Source organism: Lasioglossum baleicum, chromosome 4 (genome assembly GCF_051020765.1).
Source record: "Lasioglossum baleicum chromosome 4, iyLasBale1, whole genome shotgun sequence".
Classification (NCBI taxonomy): Eukaryota; Metazoa; Arthropoda; class Insecta; order Hymenoptera; family Halictidae; genus Lasioglossum; species Lasioglossum baleicum.
In genome coordinates, this window is record NC_134932.1 from 4275286 (window position 1) to 4296223 (window position 20938).

At 39.6% G+C, this 20938-nt stretch overlaps 1 protein-coding gene across 2 annotated transcripts in view; it reads right to left on the reverse strand.

The window, feature by feature from the left end:
- The window catches only part of LOC143207727 (CB1 cannabinoid receptor-interacting protein 1), a 29987-nt gene extending 11042 nt beyond the window's left edge, over window positions 1-18945 (reverse strand). Inside the window, exon 1 of one of the 2 annotated variants that reach the window (XR_013008718.1) lies at window positions 8-18504. Coding sequence is in view for 1 of the 2 variants with exons in the window: in XM_076421494.1 (XP_076277609.1) it covers window positions 18515-18690 (176 nt within the window). In the remaining variant the exon portion in view is untranslated. The other variant, XM_076421494.1, reaches the window with a different exon arrangement.
- Between the last annotated feature and the right edge of the window lie 1993 nt (window positions 18946-20938).

The following is a 20938-nucleotide window of genomic DNA, read 5'->3' on the forward strand; positions in this document are numbered from 1 at the left end:
TGTTTACCTAAAGTGCGGCCCGCTGTAACGTTACGCGTCATCAAACTGGCCCGTGAAACCATTTGTGTTGGCCAGGCCTGAGCTAGAACAAACATTCGTATTTCAGTTCGGATAATAGAGGCTCTGCTAAACCAAATTTGATCCAAATCATGGCATGGTTGGTATCATTTTGAACGGGAAAGCGCGACAAACATGTTGCCTCGCAGCTTTCGTAAAATAATAATTGAAAGTAAGGATGTTTTATCACTAAATTAGCTAGTATGTATATTAGCTATCTAGAAGGGGCATTAGAAGACAGATTTGCGAATTTCTATAGAAGAAAAGCATCATTTATTATGGAAGTTACATTTGAGGATTCAGGCCCGACGAAGGGGAAGCACCCGCGATTATGAGGAGCCAGCCGCCCGTAATACGAAAAGAGCCGTTCCCGACGGAGTCATTTGCGAACTTATATTTTTAGTCCGCGCTTTCTTTCCACGCGCGAACTGCACACGAAGAAAGAGATAGTCGGCATTGAGTGGCGCGAGATCAAAGAGAGAGGCCTCCGGAAAATGTTCGCAGAGCAGCGCGGACATGGAAGAACCTTTATTCTGAAAGTATGTCTTCCCTGTTGTGCACTAGTACTCTACGATTACCAATCAATTTCAAATAAACTTTCATTCCGAGATTAATTGATTTTGTATTATCAATTGTTCCGTTAGCTCGATAATTTTCTACAAACACTATAACTTCAATAATTGTGAATCAAAGAATTCGAAACAGGTAATTCCGACATTTCTAATAATTTTCTCGAGGTTATTATTTGATAGATTTTTAACAGGTACTTCGTGTAGCTCTTAATGTCGAACTTAATCGGACGAAGTTTGTCCCAAGAAACACGATTGTCCCATTATCCGGACACTTAGGTCTCGCCATAAGTACGGATAAGCGAGGCACGGCGTCGCCGTCGCCTAATTGCTCGGTAAAATTTGATCGCAGCTCATTTTCGGGGAGGCCCGATGAAAATTTTCCCCGGGTTGTCCCGCCGTTGGAGTGCTCGCGAAAAGGGGTTTCGGTGTAACCAAGGAAACACAGCGTTAATCGAACTTCTTGCTAGTCGGCAGTCACACTTCGGCCAGGCGATGCGGTGTGCTAACAAAGGCCCCGAAAACCGCTGACACGTATCAAGATAAATAGAACGGTTCCTCTATGTACACGCTTCGAGGGTTGCACTTTCTGTGAAGTCCACTAAATTGCATGTTTTATTAAAACCCGTGCGTAGAACTGGCCGAGTTATTCTTGGAACTATGCGTCGCTTCTGGCGACTAATCAACTGCCCTAATTGGGTCAGTACAGACCCGCATTTAATTCCAATGTCCACAAAATCGATTCATCAAGTTAAATCGCAAACTGTCAGAGTACATATTATGTCAACCAAGTTTCCAGTTCTGCGTCCCAGAAATATAAAGACTCCAAGACACTGTAAACTATTTACCGGAGCGCCGCCGGATATTTAGTAGCTGCGTTCACATCATGCGAACGCGAATCAACGTGGATATTTCTCTTTGATGCGCCGACAGACGGTGGACCACCGACTGTGTTTATGGTTGAGCATGTGCACGCACGTAGAATAAATGTTTCGTTTTAATTTTTCGAATTTTCCGAGGCCGTAAACATGAAATTCAATCGTGTCCATTCCCCTAGATTATTACGTACTTTTCATTTTCCTCATTATTTAAGGCTCTGACACGTGGTCTAGTTCTGCAAGCAAAATATTCTTACAACCTCGTCGGCGAATGGTTAGCCGCGCATTCTTCACTCGTTTTAAAACGAACGTCTTATCAGAAGCGTTCGTTTCGATCTCTCAAGTCGTGTCGGCCGTTGTTACGGCTTTATCGAGCGAGTCGGCTATGCCTCGTGGAGATTTCTCCGTTCATTAGTCGCGTTCAAATCTGCGGTCGAAGTCCGCAACGAACTAAAACAGCAACCGCGAGGAAAAAGGAAAAAGGAAGAAGGCGGCTCGCCGACAAATCCACTCCGGGCAAATCCGTTGCAGATAGAACTATACCTACGTAGCACAGAATGCATTGTGCCTCCCGATACAACTCTAATCGCAGTTAAGTCCGAAAGGGATCGGAAATTCCGGTGTATCGGTGTGCTCGAAAAATCGGTAAATCCTCGACTGGTCAGCTAAACCGAATGCTGTATAACTATACAGGTTAATCCTTTGGCAACGAACACTCGTTGCTACCGTTTTGCACGTCAAAGAGCAAAAATAGCAATCCCTTCGAAAAATCCGAAATCGTTAACTATTTTTCTCGTTGCAAATACGCATTGGATTGGCCTCGATTTTTTTATCGTACCACCACTGGCAGGGAATATTCGAAATCGTTGATATGATTGCGGAACGAACGAACGAATCATTTTGTGTCGTTACTGCGAATATTTTTCACGTTGAAATTTTTATTTCTTTATGCGATTATGGCTCTTGAAAATTTTCGAATGATGCTGGGACATATTAGATGATTGCACAAGCTCGTGCCCAATTTGAAAATACAATTCAATGGTTAAATTTTAAAGATTTGGTCAAAGATTGGTGAAATTAAAATTTAAAAAAATGGTTAATTTTCTACAGTTAGAAGAGAATGGTGACTATATGTACAATTGATTAATAAAGTTGTATTCTTTAAAATTGAACCATTGCATTTTATTTTCAAATTGGGCACGAACTTATGCAATCATCTAATAAAATATAGCAGAAGTTAGAATGATTTTTATGTATTTCATTTGATTCTCGAGTTTCTTCGAATTCGTCTACAAAAATTGCAAATTGCATAAAATGGTTGGGATAATTTTTTCGGCGGTGTAATTGCATGAAAATCGCGATCAGAAACGGAAGCCCCGAGCGCTGATTGGACTTCTTCAGAGCAATTTTTCCGCTGGAAAAAGTACTTTGTTGTTTGGCCCGTCGGGCTCCTTTGCATCTCCACGAAGTTTCATTAAACCGTGGAACTTCCGTGCCGCTTTCCTTGGAAGACTCCGAAATTATATCCCGCTCGAAAATTAAGCCCGCGTTAAAGATGCTCGTTAGAGTGTGGAACGCGGTTATGAAGGAGAGATGGTACGCGGAATATTTTCGGCGGAGATATCTCATGGGAGTCTGTACGAGGATCACTCTCGAGCACTGTCGAGACCGCTATATCGCTCGTGAACTTTGTAACTCGGTCCTGTTTTCAACAAATTATTCCCACGGATTTTGTCTGCTCTCCACCGGTAATATCATACTTCGCTGCACACGTTTATTGCTGTTCTTTGGGGGAAAGTAGTTCGCGAGAGGAACTTCATTTGAGTAATTGCAGCCGATGTTAGAATTATTCGTGAAAAACATTTTTACCAAAGAGAGAAAATTCTCTGGTGGGAGAGTGCGCGTCACTTGATTTGCCCGATCAGTATTACCACGCTATTACGCTTAATACCTTTCGATTTCGGAACAGTTGTAAAGTGGCTCGGCACTTTTAAAGCTGATGTTCCAGTTATGAAAAATAGATAATTTTCCCATGCACTCCACTAACGGAAAGCGAGGGGATAGAGCGTGTCTTTACACGAGCCTACTTTCCCATGCATCAACTTTATAAATGTATAATGGTCCACTTTGCCGGCTCCTGCATGACATAGTTACGTTGAAAAACTGGCCTACTTAATTCAGTTCTTTCATACGCGTTATCCAAACAATCCTTTCTTTCTATGATTTCCCTTTGCCTCGTCTCGCATGGTTTCATTAAACACGATTTTCATCAATTTCCTTCGAGTATTTTCTATCTGAAAGATCATTCAAAGTATCGTTGCAATTAAACAGAGACTTTCAAGTACTTTATCGAACACAACTTTTAATAACAGGTGCTGTTTTTCGAGCGGAATGAGAATTTGTCGTTACAAGGTTTCACGACGTCGTTCGTTAAATAAATTATCAGCTGCAGAAGAGCTGCGTCATTCTTTTTAATTATTTAGTATACGATAACCAGGAAATTATCCAACGACTGCATCGACGAGACATTCGACACTACAAAAGCTCGAGCATAATACACAGGGTGTTGCGAAGATATAGAACATTTTTGCAGGATCGATTCAACACATTAAAATGATGAGAAAAGTACGAATACGTACATACATGTCCGATAACGCTTAACTCTTTAGTTATGTGCTGCTTTGTCTTGTTTCAAACAGCCAATAAAAAGTAGGACAAGCTGTGAGCTCTTCACAGAGAGCGAGAGAAGATTAAAGCAAAAATATTTTTCTCCTGTAAAGTCTGGAATAAAAAATTCCGAACCTACAATTCCAGCATCATTAAATTTGAAATTTTTACGATTTTCAATCCACTAAATAGTTATCAAGTGCTGATACCGTATTCGGGTTTAGTACCAGAGTTTTCCATTTTGGTATCTTGTAATTTTATCTTGGAAGGTCGATTTTTTAGAAGTATTATAGATTTAATATTCGGTTAATTTCGCGGAACTCTAATCGTAAACGTTGAAATTTTAGGGAGCCAGGAATTTTCCGTGGGAAGTGTCCTCGCTTTAAACCGTGGAATTGTGGACAACGCGATGCGTATCGCGTCTGCCGAAAGCTTTTTCAATTTCCTATATTCTTTAAATTATGCGCGGCATGATGCCCGAGAATATTTTCTCATCTCCGGAATTGAATTCATCCGACGGAATTCTTCGACAACGCTGTTCCACAATTGCTTCATGCCGCGCAAGACCGCAGCGCTCGGGGCATGCAAATTATTTTCACGTAGTGGGCAAGTGTCGTTTTACATTTTTTACAGTGTGTGCAGCTTTTACATCGGGGGTTTCAAAGTTCGTAAAACGTTCCTGTTGAGATACCAAACCGTACAGAGTTTAATCAAGAAGTAAAAGCTTCGTTTTTATATCAGGCTGCGGATCTTTATGCATTTAAATGAATGAAAACAAATAGTGCCTTTATCTTATTTCTGTCACAAGCACTCTTATAGATCATGAAAAAGGTATTTCTCTTATTTCGATTGCTATAAAATGAGACTGGTAGCGTTCCCATTTCAAAAAACGTCCCAGCAAACAAAGACAATGGACATGAGGAATATCGTAAATTCTCGTGCGGTGGTTAAATATGTAGCGGTAGTGATAAATCGTTTATGGTTGTATAAGGGGCTCCTCTGGAGTACCGAATTTAAATTTATCCCATGCAGAGAGTGGCTTTATTCAGCCGCTGAAAGTAGTTGAACAGACGCCTGTGCAGATAACGTCCGGAAGCTTTCGTAAATAAGCTTCCCGGACGTACTCTTTCGTTACCAGCGCTTTCACAGTGGCTCCGCTTGATTTTTATTGACGTCAAGTCACGAGCCGTCAACGGGTATCGAGACTCTAGCCGGTTTTTGGCAGGATCGATACGTTTTGTCGGCGCACGTGGAATAATATTATCCGGACGCAGAAATAGAATATTCCCGGACGCCATTAGTAACCGGATTCGGCCGATTACAATGATTGCACAATATTTGCCGATCCAATCACTTCGTCGAACGCTAAATTTATCGGGGACTGAAACTCGCTACTTTACATTAAAAATTACGAAATGATCACATTGAAATTTCGATCATTTTCTTCTCTTAAATTTTTCTCCTGAAAAAAATGAAATCCACACTGCAGTAAGAGGAAAAAATAATAAATCTGAATAAAAGGAACGGAGGAGAGAATGAAGCGTACAATTTCCCTCGCGAAGTAGGATTAAAATGTTAAGAAATTTGCCATAATTAAAACGCACAGGCGAGGTACGTGCGCATAAAGTGCATCGCGTGATTCGGACGAATCAAGTCCCCGCTATATAGGTCAGTTAAAATTCTACGTGATTTCGCGAGGGTAACGAGGACGAAATTCACCTCGAGCCGCTCGTACAGAATTAATTCACGCCGAATAAAAATAATCGATAGGATTCTCATTGTTGTGTTCGAAAGGTCGGCGCGTTTTGTTGTTAGTCACGCGTCCGGGGATGGTTAATTTATTCCCGCGTTCAGGAAGAGCCGCAAGGACGCTCGATGAAATTTGATGTTCGACTATATAATTCGGCACGAAACGGAGAAGATGTGAAGCGGTTTTTAAAAATAGTAACGTTGCATCGGGGAAATGCTTCGCATTGATCGGACAGGTAATTGGCAAAATAATTTGCGGCAACGAACATGGTCGTCTCAATCTTATTGTTATCATCATGGCGCGAGTAAGCTTTCGTTTCCAGCCGGATTTTAAAAAATATGATTTTTCTAGTCACTAATGTCATGATTAGACTGCGGAACTTTATGCAAAATAAAAAATGTCTACGTCGATTCCAAGACACAGAGAGGTTACATAAAAATTTCTGTCTTGTTTTAATTATTTTATCGAACTGAAACTAATACGTTGATGTTCTTAAATTTTTAAAATATGTCCACTGCTCTAAATTGTACGTACCAATTTTTGTTATAAATGCATAAAATCCGCAGTCTAGTCATGATTTTATTTAAATTTATATTATACTTTCTTATCTATTCCGACACTAATTTTATAACGGAAGAAATTTTGAACTAATTGCTTAAAATTTCGGGGAAAAATATTATTAATTATTTGACTGGATTCGGTATTTCATGGAGAACCAGGAAAAAATTATTTTCTCCTTTTTAGTGCACTTTAATATAAGCGTGGTCCTTAAATAGTTTTTTTTATATATTTTATTTTCTGCTGTCATTGTTGTCGAAAACAAGTGTGCATACAAAACTTCAGTAACGATTCTGTTTGATCTTTTTATGGTTTAATTGGATCCAGCTTGTGGGTAGAAGTTCAAGAAAAAATTTAGCGTTCCTGAAGTAATTCAATGTTTTATTGAAAATGTTTACTACGTTAAATTATTCTTCTTTGTCAACCGCCAAGCCAGCTTTAACTGTAAATCGCAAGAGCGGTCGCGTCGTCGGAAAAAAATTAGTGTGCTCGTAGTTTACGTTGCCTGTGCGAATTACGGCGCAATTATTAAGCATTACCGGGCGCGTGGCGCGTATATTTTCGCACAGCGTGTCGCAATTACCGTCAAGTCGAGTAATTCTCGTTTGAATTCCTGTTGCGAGCACCGGTTGATTTTCAACCGCGGGCTCGGAACGTCAGTCGATACTTCAGTCGACCGTGTACGATCACGTTCGTCTTCCGACGTGCCTATTATCCCGTAACGACATCTTTTCACCGTGAAAACGCGATACATCATGCTAGGATAGTAATTATTTCGACCGTGCCTCGCGTCGATCATCTTCGACCTAGCTGTCGACGTCGCTCACACAAAATATCCCATCAGACCGATTCCATTCGGAACTTTTTAAATGGTGAATTGCACGAAACCTTCTCTGGATAATCGAATACCTGCCCGGGATACCCGACGGAATTCACGCCTCGACAATCTGATAATATTCGAAATGCTGTTTCCGTACCTTGCTATTGATAACATAATTAATCCTTCGCAAATCCTTGGGCACAGGAAGCTTATCTGAAAGCATTTTAACGACTGTGTCGTGTTTAACATGGTCTGCGATCAACAATTTTAAGGTGCTTTCCGTTTATAAATTGCCTTGATCATGCTATTCAAATTAAAAGTAATTCTTACGTAGAGTGTAAGCATCAATTTTCTTGTGCTTCTCTCAGATATAAATCATCTTTGCGAAAGTAAGGATACAATTTTCAGCAATATCTGCAAGGGACGGAAGCTGCACAGACCTTCATTTCTTGTTTCGATCAGTTTTATGCGTTCGAAGTACTATTCTATAATAGTATTTTTAGATTCCCTCATTTTTATCGTACGTGCATACAATCCGCAGTGTAATCATTAGACTGCGGATCTTTATGCAAAATGAAAAATGTTTGCATTGATCGCAAGACACAGGAGCCAAATAAAAATTTCTTTCTCCTTTTAATCATCTAATTAACGTGAAACCTATGCACTGGTGGCATTAACCCTTTGCACTCGAAGCAATTTTAATTCGAAAATCAAAATCATTTCTTTCGACCCAGAACATTTTTATTCTATGTCATCTTTTTTACATTGTGCACATGAAATTTAACCAGTTTTCTCACATGTAACAGTTGAGCTTTTCACAATTTATAGAAAACAGACGAATTTAGTAATATTGAAACTGTTTTGAATAATGGTGTGGCCATTTTTACTGGCGCCTTACAGTCGCCATTCGAGTGCAAAGGGTTAAATCTTTTTCATAGGTCCACTGTTTGAAATTGTACGTACCCATTTTTCTCATAAATGCATAAAATCCGCAGTCTAGTAATCATATAATGAAGAATTCAAACGAAATCTAGTAAACATACAACTAATAAAAATAATACTCATGGCTACAATCCAATAATAATCCATGTAGTAAATATAAACATGTTTCAAGTTCTATAATAAAATGATCACAGTTATGCAAGAAATTGTCCAGAGAGGCATTAATAAAATTTCGAACGTTGTGGAAGCAGCTGACAGGAACAGATGAAACATTCTGCTTTTATGTAAATCGAAGAAACACAAAATGTGCGGGGAAGTTTGCGTAATTCTGAAAGCCAGCGAATGGTAATCAGAATGGAAATTCCATTGGGAATGACACCGGGCGCTCGCTCCCCGCGGGTTAAACGAATGAAAATCGTAATCGATTCGTAAGTTTTGCAGTTCAAGGCGATGCATATTGCGGGTACGTGGCAACACCTGGTCTACTCTCACCTTTCGTGTCCACATTTCATCGTGTGCCCCCGTTTAAACGTTCCGGAGCTCGCCCCCGCACCTTTTGTTTTCACCACGCCGAAACCCAATTTACCCCCAGGGTGACGTGTTACGCTGGCTGGTTCCTAATTGCGAGCGATTTTTCACCTGGCCAGACAATCGTTGTCCCCCATCGCCTACACGAGTGCGCATTTCCGGTTTCCGTCGTGTTCCGCGCCGATCTGATTGAACCTGCCGCGATTTTTCAGCCGTCATCTTCGCCGGAGTCGCGAAACGTTTGTTTCGCAGATGCGGACTGAAATGTTGCTTAAATCCTGTACTGACACTGTTCTATGATATTTTGCTTACTATATTCAATCTTCACTAATTTGTACACTGAGTCTGATTGTATATGAATCATGTGAATGAGAATTCACATAGAATTAACCCTTGTGTAGTCAACCGGGTACCCATTTACTGTATTTCTTTCCACAATTTGTTAATGTTCCTCTAAAAAATATTACAAAATTTCTCTGAATGTCCATTCTTTACTTGCTAATATGTTAATTTATACTCAACCAGAATGGTTTTAAATAATCTACACATTTTGGTCGACTACACAAGGGTTAAACAACTAAACGTGAACCGTATTGTACCGTGTTCGGTTTCTTTTCAATCAGGAAAACGTGACAAATGTGGTGGTAAACGTTTCACAAAGCACTGATTAAAGATAAGGAAGTTACGTCATTGTATTAGTGTTGTCCCACCGACACATCTGAATGTTTAATACTGTACACATCGCTTTCATATGTATGTATGTATATCAAGACATTGCCGCACTTCTTTCACCGCGAACGTTTCCAGCGGGAGCGTTTAGGCAAACATTCTATCCTCAACAGACCTGTTCCGTGGAGCAACCTAATCTATTACCCGCTGACGTGCTCGCTACACTCTGACGGATACGTTTTTGAAATCGTCTTCATCGATATTCTACGGTGAATTTAGGTCTGAGAAAATAGAGGCTCGTGAGTGACGGGCACAATTTTAAAACTGGAGGTCTTGAAATAAGCTTGTACGCTTTCAACAGGGTAAATCTTCATACATATAGCCATGGCTTAATTTAAATTATAATTGACTTATCGTTTTTGTAGATGCTATCACTTCATAAAGAAACACTCCTGATTGACAGAGAGATGTCTTCAAAATTGAAAATTATCAAATCTGCTTGTAGACTTTTAACAGGGTAAATTTTATACAGGTTGAAAGTAAATTATTTTCACAATTGGAAATTATCAAATCTGCTTGAAGATTTTTAACAGGGTAAATTTTATACAGCTTGAAAGTAAATTGAAACTGGCTTAACACTTTTATAGATAGTTTAATTTTATAAATGAAGACTCCTTGACAGAGAGACGTTTTAAAATTGGAAATTATCAAATCTGCTTGTAGATTTCTAACAGGGTAAGGTATACAGGTTGGAAATAAATTGAAACTGGCTCACCACTTTTATAGATAGTATACCTGTATAAATAAAGACCCCTGATGGAAATGATCAAATCTGCTTGTGGATTTTCACCGAGGTAAAGTTTTGTATGAACGCGTTAAAGGTTAATTTTAATTGGACTACCATTTTCATAGGTACCGCAATCACATGAATATTTATACAGAGTACACTTGCGTAAAGCCAATTCAACAGAACCCGATAAAATGGAGATCTCGCTGCAGTTATATTAACTTAATTAACGTTCCGGCTTCGATATTTGCATAATAAGGTTCTCGACTTACAATTAGTAAAGCCAGGTACAAGTTCTTCTTGTCACAGAAAGAACTTGATCCTCTTTTGATACTTCAAAATTCATTATGAAGAAAAGTGAGTTTTCTCGACAGTAACTTTCTGTTTAAAGAAAAAAAGAAAACAACAACTTCGAAGTATCTAATTGATTAAACAGAACAGTGAATTACATACGGAAGTTTTCTTCTAGATTGGAAAAGAAGTCGTAGCACACAGGAGATAAATCAGAGCCAAACGCCGCTGACTACTTCAGCGTTCAGAGTGTCTACAGTTTAAAATTCAAATTCAAGTAGATGATTAATGCATTAACCGCTAAACTAATATCCATAAAATTGCCACAGGGCTCTGGGGAAGTCTTTTCAGCGAATCGATAACTTGAGGCGGAAGCGAAATCCGTCATAGTACTTTGTTGTTTTAGGATCGTCGACATTCATGATCCTGGAACAGGTTTATTTCGCTTAAATACTCCACGGTTGTCGATTCTCCTACGATTAATTAATTCGCATACAGTCGGGTAAATCTCCATTTATACTTGGCTTAGTAATTATGATCCATTCCGCAAACTGTAGGAACCCAGAACGACTTTCCACCGTCTGTTTCATTAATAAATGGCACAATTAATTATTCCATGGCGCCATTTTCACTCCACAGCCACTGGCGCGAGTAAGGATTGTGACCGGTTACTGTTCCGCTCGAAAAAAAGGATGAATCGAGGATTCATGGCTCAATTTGTTTAAAACCGACGGATATTTGCCATTAAAAAATGCATTCGTAGCGTGAAACAATTAAAAGAATTTATCAGGTTTACAAATTAATTCGAAGCCCTCTCTTCGTGAATTCATTGATTAATTATTTATACACAAATGGAATACATACAATCTACTCTCAAAAATAATTTCAATAAATTTCCCATGCCTGTGTGTGTGTGTGTGTGTGTGTGTGTGTGTGTGTGTGTGTGTGTAGAAATACAATCTCATTTAGCTTGAATTGCCTAATATCTCAACCGAGCTAAAAACCTTGCAAGCAACGTGTGCTATTACCGAAAGAGGTTGGGGTTTGTTTCTAACACGACTCGCCCGGAATGACTATAATTGTTTCAAGCGGCGCGTAAACGAAAGAAGCGGGAGCAGAATATTTTTTGCGTCACGGTAGCATGAATCTTGCCCGGGCGGAGGATTAAAAAACTTTGCTCGAGGAGAGAAAGAGCGGCAGGGAGAGGTCGAAAAACGTCGACCCAATTACTCGAGGGCTATCATTTTTATATTCCTCCCTGGGCGTTTATGGCGCCGGTTAAGGGCTAAGTCGCCTCGTGCCAAACGATCGCCTAACCGGGGAGACCGGCGGAGCAGACCGAAACGAGCGTTTAACGTGCACGCGTTCATCATCCCGGTGGTTATTTCCTGTATTACGGCCAACAAACGGCTATTAGTATTCCTCCGCGGCGACACCTCGTAATTCTCGATTCGCGAAAGGATATCATCCGTGAACCTCGGACTTATCGTCGAACCTCTTAGACCGTAAACGCTCGTGCCGTTTAGAACGCTTCGACGCCAGCCCGTTCGACAGCTGGGAAAACAATTCCGCTGTTTCTTCGTCGTTACGATGCGATAAATTCGGATTAATCGCTTCGCGGTGATTTTTTTCCCCTGTTCCTGTTCGGTCAGCGACGATTCGCGACTCTTCGATCGGCGTTATTCTCGGATCGAGGATCCTCATACATTCCTATAAACTTGCAATCATACACGGTGACAAGAAATAGCGGAGTTAATCATTTCTTATTATAATTCTGTCAAATTGACGAATATTGAAAAACCAAATAATAACAACCATAAGATGGACCTTTAGTATTCATATATTTAAGAAGTTTCGAAATGGCCACCCTTTGCGCCGATACAGAGGTTCAAACGTGTCTTGAAATTTTCGGCAATGGACCGCAGCTCTTCTGGCGTTATTCGGTCCCACTCCTGGTACAGAGATTTTTTCAATGACTCCAAGTTTTTATGGGGCCGAGCACAGGCTCTGGCCTCCAAAATCGACCACACGCTGTAGTCCATCGGGTTGAGATTCGGTGAGTATGGCGGCCATTCCACAGATGTGAGGAAACCTGGAAAATGTGCTTTGCACCACTCCTGAGTCGTATTCGCCCTGTGGGTCGGCGCGGAATCCTGCTGTAACGTCCATTCCGGATCGCCGAGGTGCTGTTGGGACCACAGAGGTACAACGGCTTCGAGAATGTCCCGTCGATACGCTTCTTGGTTGATTTTGACCCCTTGATCCACGAAAACCGTAGCAAATCCCATTTTCCAGGTTTCATCACATCTGCGGAATGGCCGCCGTACTCACCGGATCTCAACTCTATGAACTCCAGCGTTTGGTCGACTTTGGAGGCCAGGGCCTGTGCTCAGCCCCATAAAAGTTTCGAGTCGCTGAAAAAATCTCTGCGCCGGGTGTGGGACCGTATCGCGCCAGAAGAGCTGCGGCCCATTGCCGAAAATTTCAAGACACGTTTGAGCCTCTGAATCGACGCAAAGGGTGGCCATTTTGAAACTTCTTAAATATGTGAATACTAAATGTCTATATTATGGTTGTTATCATTTGGTTTTTCAAAATTCGTCGATTTGACAGAATTATAGTAAGAAATGATTAACTCCGCTATTCCTTGTCACCGTGTAATCACAGTTAGGATTGCCAGATCTTCTATATTTGAACTTGATCTTTACGTACCTATAGGAATTTTCAAAAATCTTTGTTTCTTGCAGTCTAGTAATGTTTAGAAGTAAATTAAGATTGGAAATGGTAAATAATCCTAATGAAGCGACAACAAGATCGGGAACAACTCTCGATGCAGTATTTGCAAAAAATTTCGACAAAATTGAATCAAGAATATTTAATATCATATTTTAGTTATCACAAGCCAATTGTTTCAATGATAGAATTATAGAAAATCATGGGCAAAACATTGCCATTTTCGTCTCCGAGCATTTGTTCATTTCACGAACAATTTTCAACGAACGCCTCGCGCCAGCAATTGACATTTGAAAATCAAGGGAGCAATTCCGCCATATCTCGATTCGTGCAAGTTTCATGCATAGAAATTGCGATTGATCAGCAGGAACGAATTCATCGCTTGCCGTAGCGTTTTACTATCCCCAAACGATCGCTTCTCGTAGCCATAAAACAAGTTACGTTTTATAAAACGGGAACGATCGCACTTTATACGTCTTACAGTTATATTGAAGCATCCTGCTACTGGCGCAGATGAAAGGTTGACCTTCGTGGATAGCTTGTCGATCGAAAACACGTGAAATATTGGCGGAATCCGTCGAATATTCGAAGAAAGTCCTTCGAATATTCGGAAAAAGACTAATTCTTCAAAAGCAACTTTAACTTACAAAATCGAAAATACACGAAGTCTTTGTTTTAATAAATGATCTTCGAAGTAGTTGATCAAACGGAGGAATTACCTGTGAAAATTTAGGTCAGCAGTACAGGTTTCATTTTTGTTTTAGAGCTTCGGTCGTAGAGAAAATCGAATTCGAATATTCGATGGAAACATGTGCTGCCGAATAGTGGTCGGCCAACACATGTCCGTTCATAAATTCCACTTCTACTGATTGTGAGCTCGAATACATGTTTGTATGATGTTCAGAGCTGATTTTCCCGAGAGCCGAACCTCGTGTGCATAAATATTCTTCTACATATATTTTCTGCTGAATATCGCACCGTATAAAGCGAGTAAACTTGAACTTATATTTAAACAACAGATATCTGCAGTCAAATTCCGGTGTAATTACAAATTCATTTCAATACAGATAAGTACGTATTACGTCAATGTTATGAAACGGTCTGTGGCTTATTCATGTTCATTATTCGCGAACGGGTATTGTATTCCAATATCCAATCACGTAACAGAATACACCGCTTTTATAATGGGGTTTCTAATAATCGAATACAAAATATGAAAACTGCGGAAGAAAGACATTCTACAAAAAAAGATATCTCGAATGCCTGCAACGATTTAGATGACTGCAACAGCATCCGCATTGCAACGCAATACTTTGTAGCTTTCGACAATATGGAAAATACTCTTCTAACAATCTGAACAATTAACAATAAACCTACCGAGCACCAAAAGCGACTAAAATGTCTTGGCTTTAGAAAAATTACAAGGCTTTATTTATTTAGATTTATTTATTTAGATTCTGTGCAATTTTTATTACAATATGTGCCCGAGTAAACAGATCTATCGAATCAATTTTCACGTCACCAAGTTTATAGTTTCGATAATTGTGAAACGAAAAATATGAAACCGGACATTTTTGACCGGCAGTGGTAGGTTTAATAAATTTTTTAATGTTTTCAGCGTAAAGGATCGATCGTTTATTACGAATTATAAAGCAACTTTGCTAATTGTCAAACAAAATCAACGTTTCGATCCTAGTTTGGATCTTTTTCAAGATTTATTTGAATCGCGTCTGTAAATTAAAGTGGTAAGTTTAGTGTTAAATAAATCGTACTTGTTTCTAGGAATTCCAGTGATGGTGAAAAATCGGTTTTCCACCCATAAGCACTTTATTCGATTATCCAGATCATCAAACAGTGACTAATCCATCGATTCTCGCAATTAGGCGTTCAACAGGAAAAATGATTGTTGACCTGCGCTTACTTAGATCGACAAGCTTTTCTCTTCCCTACATTTCTACTGTATTTCTTCATTAAGCTGTTCTAAATTTAAGATCGTTATTGCTGCATCCAGCTCATGCGACATATTAAAGCGAAAGGTCTGATTGCTTCGGAAGCATCAAACAGGGAACTGCATAATCAAATTTAGTTACTGTCACGAGGCTTTCAAGAAAATCGACTCCGAACATATCTCCGAGATTTGCGTGCATTCGGCGCTATAATAAACAGAAACGATAAGCTGTGGGCAAACTTATTAGCGGATTACTATTCAGCGGCACGCACACCTGACAGATTTACGAATTCAATTACATTAACACTTTCGAATTTACTTTTGAATAAACAGCAGCGATTTTATCGTGGTTATCGGGGCTCGATGTAGAGCACAATCAACGTTGGTTTAACTAATATTTCAGATAGTAAGTACGCTATTTCATTGTATATTGTATGCGTACTGGTGATAGCGTAAATTATGGCAGACATGTATTGTCTATGAAATTTTATAATTTATGGTATGATCATCTTTAGTGTCGTCTCAGTATCTTTTTTCTTGGACAAAGGGTTAAATGTTGGATATTGACGTAGGGATCCAAACGAGGCAGACTATTTAACATTTTTTATCAGTCGTAGAAGTTCAAAGATCGAGTTCAATTTGCTTGGAAACATTTAGCGATGCCCAAGTTTAAATCAATAAATAAAACGGGTCAAATGTCGGATAAAATGAGAGGAGATATTGTCATACGGGTCAAAACGAGCACAGAACGTTTGTCGGTTTTTCTCAGTGTCAGAAATTCAAAGATTAAGTTCAATTTTTTGGAAAAATTTAGAGATGACTAACTTAAAATCAATAAATAAAGCGGGTCAAATGACGTATAGAATGAGAGATATTGTCATACGGGTGAAAACGAGCACAGAACGTTTAATATTTTTTAGCAGTGTCAGAAGTTCAAAGATCAAGTTCAACTTTTCAATGAAAATTCTGTTGTCAGGAAGAGCGCCGCACTATGGCGGCGTCATTGTCGGGACGATGATATCTTCTGGGCGATCGAGCACAGTGTCAGTGAGTTAAACAGATGATTTCGCGGGCATCGAATGCGCAACGTCGAAACGGGCGCGTTTATCAGCGATCGCCGGCGAACAGAACGAAACACGAGCTCACGATATTCGGGATCGACCCTAAACGAAGGTGCACGGACACATGTATCATTCCGTTTCCAAGCTATGATTCATGTCCTTCAACCTGCGCTCGAAACGGGCGCAATCTTTTTCGCGTGTTACGTGTTTCAGCCGCGGGTTGCACACAGAAAACTCGGTAAAAAGGGTGTTCTGTGCGTCGGTGATTGTTCTGTGAGTTCACTTCTGTGTTCCATCTCCGAAAAAATCGGGGAACAAAAGATCATTCTCTTCGCGCAGCTACGACGTGCATGCTTGTCGAACAGAGACAGGTACAGTTTCCCTTGAACAATAAATATCGAACGTTTTCTGCCAAAAACACTTACTCACTCCGCGGAAAATGTTTTGTGTTTCCTATTTCGGTTCTTCGATGTTTTATGTTGCTGGAAGTGCCAGGTCAACATTTATTTAAAGTGTTATCGCTAGACTGCGGATCTTTATGCATTTATGAGAAAAATGGGTGCATACAACTTAAAGCAGTGGACATAAAAGATTTAAGGGCATCAGTATATTACTTTCAGCTGAATGACAAAATTAAGATGTATAAAAATGTTTTATTCGGCTCCTATGTCTTGCAATCATATTTTATTTTATGGAGTTACTTCCTTAGACCTTCAAAGATTCAAGGAAAATGTAAGAAAGTTGTTAGTAATGCAGATTTTATGGTTACTCGGCGTCGAGTTGACTGTAAAAGTGATCTACGGCGGTAGCAAGATTAAAATAATTGCTTGATGAAAGATTCGTGTAATAAATCGAGTCACGAAGGATCAGATAGAGAAAAAGGATGTTAGAGGCTATCGAGTAGGCCTCGGGTAAAACATGTCTGCTCAGTGATTACCCTTTCTACTTACTGCAGCGTTGCATGCACGTCGCATTTAGATTCAAAGTTGATTCTCGAAAAATTGAAAGCTTACGTATCCAAATAAACAATGTTCCGTGTTTCCTATTAAATATTCATTTATAGGAATGTCTTCTTTTCGAATATTGCATTCGGTCGAAGATCAAATGAAAATGCAGCGAACAGAATGTGCAAGGCGAAACGCAATGATTCTACATGCAACCGGTGACCGAAAGTGCGCGATAAAATGTTTGTTACATCCAGATAGGGTTTCGACAAAATCACGAATTCCTCTGTAGCACGTGCGTTCATGCTTGCAACAACCAGAAATGGCAATTAATGACCAGGCACGTGTCATCCAAGTCCAATTAAATGACACGCGTGGCCGGCTAAAAATTCGAGCTCTTTCGAAAACGGGGCAATCTACGAACAATGGTTATTCGAAATACGAAATTGACTTTTTCAGTCGTGAAAATTGGGGCTCTCCGACTGTTTTTTTTACGTGTATGCAACCCTGTAATATAACTTGTAACCATTATTCTAACTCCCACACGTTCTTCTCGTAAATCCTTAATGATCTCTCCTTGATCTCGATCTGTGCTGCTGTAGAACACATTTCTTGAAATTTTGGAGTTACAAACGGAGTGCAATTTGTTGATTTAAAGTGTACAACGTAATTTGATGAAGTATTACTCCCGTATCTTTCTGCGAATCTTCTAAAGAGCTTACGAAGGTTAGAGAAATTCCAAGAGGACAAAGGGTCTCGCAGGAAAGTGAAAGAAATGCACGAGGATCGAGATGATCGCGGAAAATTCAAGGCGTTTTACCATCTAAAGAGAACAATTGTTACGAGAAACATCTTGATACTCTTTAAGAAGTATAATTATAGAATTGCAGAAGAAACACAATTTGTTCATCTGATAAAATGTGCAATTTAATTTGGTGAAGTATTATTCTGGTACCTTTCAGCGAGTATTTCCGAGAAACGTATGAGAGTTCGAGAAATTCCAAGCCAACAATGGATTTCACGAGAAAATGAAAGAAGTGCACGAGGCTACGGGGAAAATCGCGAATGTCGTGCAAAATTGAAAGCGTGTTATCTCCCGAGGGGAAAGAATGTGAGATTATACATTTTCAAATAATATATTTGACAAAACAACTATCCTTCTATCTTGCTAAAGAGCGTAGGAGGATCGCAGAAATTTCAGGAAACAAAAGCAGAATTCTCCGTAAATACCGGAAGGATTAGGCACGGAAACACGAACCACTTTACAAGGAAAGGAGAATGATTATTGTATTATGCTATTCACTGTACCCACTCCAACAGTTGCGGCGGTTTGAAGCTGATGTCCAGCCGATAGGTCGCCTCGCAGCTCAGCTTGACGGTTTTCAGTTGGCGAAATCTCGCGGAGGTTTCCATCTTGCAGTAAACTGGACCCGCATCCGGTTCCCGTCGAAGGGATAAGGTCACTCGAAAATGTTCATCAGCACCCATCTAGCCCCATAATCGAACTTGAAGTAGCGAAACCAAAATGAGAAGTAACGCGAGGAATTTCTTCGCCGGCGAGGATCCGCAGGTCTGTCAACTGCACGATCGATCGCGAATCGATGCTTGGCAGGGTGATTTCTTTCTGTAAACGGTCACGAGTACCAACAAATAATTGTAGCACACTGGATGGAGACATGAAACGAACGAACGATCCGTTGCAACGTGCGCCACGGGCGTCGCGGCGCTTACTGAACCACGTCGTCGTGCATGTAACGCGATTCCGGCACGCGACGGCGGCTTTGATTTTGCTGGTGTTTCGCTCCTCGACCCCACCGACCCCTCTTCGAGCCCCTAAAACCACTGCGAGCTTCTTTCACCTGATCCTGGAACACTTACACATGATCGAAACAACCTTAGACAATTTTTATCGTGTTCTTAAAGGAGTATTCGGTTCTGGTTTTCGAGGCAATTTTTCCACAAATCTTTTGTTTTGGGATTTTCTACATATATTTATTGGTATTTGATGTACATGTGTGATCTTTTTGATGTGAAAATGAAAATTATGTGAGTTATATGCTTTTTGAAAAGTATTCCATGCTTTTTCGACTAATCGAAAACTTTCTGAAATGAAAAATCTAGATTATTTATGAAACGGCTGCATTTCGATGTCAAATTACCAATTTTTGTTTATACACTTCGGCCTCTAGCACGATGAAGAATAGCGAAAAATTGATGGATTTAAAAAATGTTGAATATTTTCAAAATCGTCTGAAGAAAGGTGATTGATTTAGGGATTGACAGCGATCTTTATTAAACTCGTAACTCTGTAAACCAAACATTTGGGGCGCCCACGGTATTTTTCAACATAGCAAATAGATTAGATCATACATTAGATCAGAATATAAAAATGCACAGGATTATGCAACTAATTTTAGACCGATCACTCGAGATTCCTGCGTGTCGTAGAAATAATTTCATGGATCGATCATGGTTGTCTGGTACGTACAATCGGTTGCTAGTATTTGAATTAATAGCTGTATATCTGTAGTTTCGGATCGTAGTAGTCGTCTCTGCATTCCAGAACTACTTCGGACCATTTTGGGGATGTAGAACCATTATTCATTGAACATCAGCGTTACGAAACTGAGCACTATTCCGTGTCGCTTTGAAATTGCAGAACCTTGACCAAACAGCCTATTGTCAATGAAACTGTTCTGTGATGGTCTGGCAAACAGTTCGGAAATTTATTTGCATTTATCTAATGGCCTTGGGATTTCTATGAACTTAAAATATTTCTAAGTGTTTCAATTATTCGTAAAATCTGAAAGATTCAGTTTGAAACTTCCGAGTACCGCAAGGATTGGAAGATCTGTGTTTTAAAATAACGCCACAATTTTTTTCGTTAAAATTTTACATTTCTAGAGCGATGCAAAGTTGCTCTCAGACTGTAGAGTAATATAGGGTGCCATTTCTTCGGACATAGAATTCTTCGTGTCATTTTTCTAAGACCCTAAGGTCAACTGAAGCAAGAGCCGCCTTGCATCGACACGTGTGAACTTTTCTACGATTTTTCATTGACGCCTTTTGATCAATTTCTGTAATTAATGGACCGTATTAATTTTTCTTCACGAGAAACCCTAATTTCTTAGCACCTTCGATAAGGCTACATCGGTAGCTGTTCGGCGACACTATGTCAAGCGCCTGAAGGTGTCCTAAGCTTCACCTACTTTCTGAAAACATCGATATCGAATCGCCTAGGACGAGGGAACTATACATTTATTGTAAACTACAACACCGCTGAGCTAAAGCTTCGACGTTGCTCTTTATCAATTAATGTAATTAAACTCCATTGTTCAGCACCGCTATACGCTAAAGAAAAAGTAGAATTATCTTTGAAATAGTAATAGAAAATGGAACAACATGATTTCCATATGTTGAGACTTTTTTTAAACATAAATGTGTGATGGTATCGGCGCACAGGTTCGACCAGTGATAAAACACAAGCAATTTTGCAAATTCTATCCAAAAATCAACGTTTCCATCCAGAAAAATAATGTGAATATAATATTTGTTAACAGTAACAATAATATGAAGATACCAATCACACTTTTATTATCGAAATAACGATCGAAAAACATATTGAATTTTTTTAAACAGTCGTGAATAATCATTTCCAGAGATTACTCAATGTTTACGCGTATAATTCTAGTTCGAATAAAAATGTAAAACAAAAATCCCCAGTAATTGAAACGCA